This window comes from Aulonocara stuartgranti, assembly GCF_965226115.1.
Source record: "Aulonocara stuartgranti genome assembly, chromosome: 7".
NCBI lineage: Eukaryota > Metazoa > Chordata > Actinopteri > Cichliformes > Cichlidae > Aulonocara > Aulonocara stuartgranti.
This window is the reverse complement of record NC_138945.1, coordinates 52,549,601-52,552,725: the sequence shown is the minus strand read 5'-3', so window position 1 is coordinate 52,552,725 and position 3,125 is coordinate 52,549,601. Positions and strand designations below refer to the sequence as shown.

The 3,125-nt window shown below is 36.7% G+C and overlaps 1 protein-coding gene across 1 annotated transcript; it reads left to right on the top strand.

The window, feature by feature from the left end:
* Positions 1-139: 139 nt before the first annotated feature.
* On the top strand, positions 140-2,438 carry LOC309710248 (troponin I, slow skeletal muscle-like). Its single transcript, XM_082539545.1, has 5 exons — positions 140-290; positions 397-528; positions 1,106-1,195; positions 1,338-1,511; positions 1,776-2,438. The coding sequence occupies exons 2-5, from the start codon at positions 418-420 to the stop codon at positions 1,860-1,862; spliced, it is 462 nt and encodes a 153-aa protein (XP_082395671.1). The 5' UTR covers positions 140-290; positions 397-417; the 3' UTR covers positions 1,863-2,438.
* Positions 2,439-3,125: the final 687 nt, after the last annotated feature.

Sequence of the window (3,125 nt, the reverse complement as noted above, 5' to 3'; positions counted from 1 at the left end):
GATTTCAGTTGTCAGTAATGTTAGTTGTCAATGAGATGGCTTAATCGATTGGATTAAAACTAGGCAACACACCAGCTATGCCTTCAGCACTTTAACCCTGTCTTGAATGCTGACATTAATGAGTGAATTCTCTAATCTAAATATTAAAAAATAATGAAAATAAGTGCAAAACTGAGCATTTGACAACAATTCATTCAATACATTCAAGGCCAAATGAATAAAATGAACATTGTCTTCTTTTCCAGAAACCAAAGCCAAAAATCTCTGCATCTCGCAGGCTGTTCTTGAAGGTATCTTTTGTCTAATTGTGTATTAATCTTAGGAATTCATATTCTTGAAGCACTGTAAACCATATACTGTGTGTTTGACTGAGGTGTCATCCTGTATGTGCACCAGACAAAACTGCTAAAGAAGGCCATGACTATGCTGGAGAACGAAAAACAATTCAAAAAAGATGAACGAGAGAGGATCCTTGCTGAGAGAGTGCCAGACCTCCAAATATCCGGTCTGTCTTTGCAGGAACTACAGGTACATGTGTCAAATAGCAGGAACTTTTTTTGGATTGTGGCATAACAAAAATTGACATAAAATCAGGAAACTATAAAAACTCTGGTCATTTTTTCCCACCTACTTTGGGTAATATCTGGCCACAAGGAATTACTGATAATTTATTTTCTAAGGTCTTGTGATATCTATAACCAAGAATTTTGCTGGCACACAAATTCAGTTACTGTGTTTATAATTTAGTTTGTGGTACTGAGGGCATTGGAAAATGACATTTTAAAACCTCAACAGCAATTCAAGCAATGCCTCGCTTTAGCAGAAGAATCCACAGACCTCAATGTCAACAGTTTACCATTATGACCATTAGAAAGTATTCCCAGTGAAAACTACTCACACAGACTGTTTATATCAATCTGTGGATCAAACAAACTTATATAGATGAATTTATTTTGTATTTTATCACCAAGGCATTGCACATATATATGTTCCAGTGTCTCTTTGTATCGTTTCTTGTCAGTTTTTCCCATTAAATTATTAAAACCAATTAGATAAAAACTTGTTTTCACATCAGGTCTAATACACTTAAATCTTCTATTCACAGAATTTTTGCAAGCAGCTACATCAGAAGATTGACGTGGTTGATGAGGAGCGCTATGATATTGCTCTTAAGGTGACAAAAAATGACAAGGAGGTAAGTATTATTTGCAAATAACCAACCAAGTATTTTAAGTACAATCTTATAGGATGCATACGGACAATAAAAAGTTCAATAAATTAATCCTGAGGATGGGTTTTTTTGTTTGTTTTAAAAAAAAATCTGTGTTGGAAAAAAGATACAGGATCTGTCTCAAAAGATCTTTGACTTGAAAGGCAAGATGAAGAGACCCAATCTGAGGAGGGTGAGGGTGTCTGCTGATGCAATGCTGGGAGCTCTGCTGGGCTCCAAGGTCAAAGAGTCTGTGGACTTCAAGGCCAACCTCAAGACTGTGAAGAAAGAGGAGGAGAAGGTAAGTGGAGCAATATATATGTTAATTCACACTATTTTTTAAGAGTCCCGAATGTAAACAACAATGTAAATACACTATTAAAGTATGCCCATATTCTGCCTTTGAAACTAGTGCATGTGAAGTGCTACAAAGTTCAACAGTGTGCTAGGCACTAAGATTTAGTGCAATGAAAATAAAGACATACCTGCAGTGTTTGCTATTAAAAAGCATGTATCCCCACCTCAGTATGAATTTAACTGCACTAACTGTACTATCACCCTGCAGAAAGAGGAAGTGACTGACTGGCGTAAGAACGTGGATGCCATGTCTGGTATGGAGGGCAGAAAGAAGCTGTTCAATGCTGGACAATAGATTTAAAATGAATATCTGGGTTAAGATGTCTGTTAAGAAACAGGTGGATGCAACAACTGCATTAACTTTATAATGATTATAATTCTGACACAGCTCATGTTGTGAATATACAGACAGTAGTGAGGCATCAGTAGTGTCTTTAGGACAATTGTCTCTTAATATATATTTTTCCCATAATGAAAAAATGTGTATTAAACATATTAGAGCACTACATTGCTTTTTTAGTTTTTTAGCCTATATCTGAATTAATATTGATTGCCTGTGTCACTTCAATAATATCGCCCTGCTTTTTGACTTTGTTTATTTATTTAAAAAATCGCCCATATTTACAGAAAACCAGATGAGCATATGACAAGAAATCTTTCATGTGTCCTGCTTATGTTCTGCCCATGTTGTCTGAAAAAGCTTGTGCTCTTTTGCTATACTGAACTGATTAAGACCGTGAATGCACATTCCAGGGGCAGCTAATGCTGGAGTCAACTGTTCATGAAGTCCTTGTATGAATGTGGTATTAATTAAACTAATGAGCAAAGCATTGTCATAATCAATCAAATAATAAAATCTCTTTAACATTAAGCAGAAATCATTGTTCTCCTTTCAGTACTGTTTAAGAATGAATCACGCTTATAGTCTGTGTGTTTATCAACATAAACTTCAGAATAGTGAATTGATATGTTAGACATTTGCTTTATCCAGAATTTATTGTAGTGTTAAAAAGACGTCACGTGCAACTCATAATTTTTAACAAGGTTTTCTGGAAATTGTATTAGCCTAATGGTTCTCAAACTCTAAGGCTCCTCTCCGAGTTCATGCGTCACACCCAACAATTTGCATCAGTCATTAACAATAGAAAAGAACCCAAGGTCAGCATGATCGCATCCAAACTTCATCAAATGCTTATTTTTTCTTTAAAAATACATTTAAAAATACATTTTTATTCATATGCATGCAACACAGAGCACCTGTATAAAAAAGCCCAAAGCCGACTGTACTTCCTCAGGAGGCTGAGGTCTTTTAACATCTGCAGGAAGCTCCTGAGGATGTTTTACCAGTCGGTGGTTGCTGGAGTACTTTTCTATGCTGTGGTGTGCTGGGGGAGCAGCACAGCAAAGAAGGACTCATCCAGGCTGGAGAAACTGATCAGGAGGGCTAGCTCTGTGGTCGGCATGAAGCTGGACACTCTGGTGACAGTGGCAGAGAAAAGGACATTAAAGAAACTGATGGACATTATGGACAATGCCAGACATCCTCTGCACACGGCCA

Bases quoted from the DNA above. Each gene is read 5' to 3' on its own strand.
- LOC309710248 (XM_082539545.1), top strand. From the start codon at position 418: ATGACTATGCTGGAGAACGAAAAACAATTCAAAAAAGATGAACGAGAG. The intron at 529-1,105 runs GTACATGTGTCA...TTCTATTCACAG, and splicing joins TGTCTTTGCAGGAACTACAG to AATTTTTGCAAGCAGCTACA. The intron at 1,512-1,775 runs GTAAGTGGAGCA...ATCACCCTGCAG, and splicing joins TGAAGAAAGAGGAGGAGAAG to AAAGAGGAAGTGACTGACTG.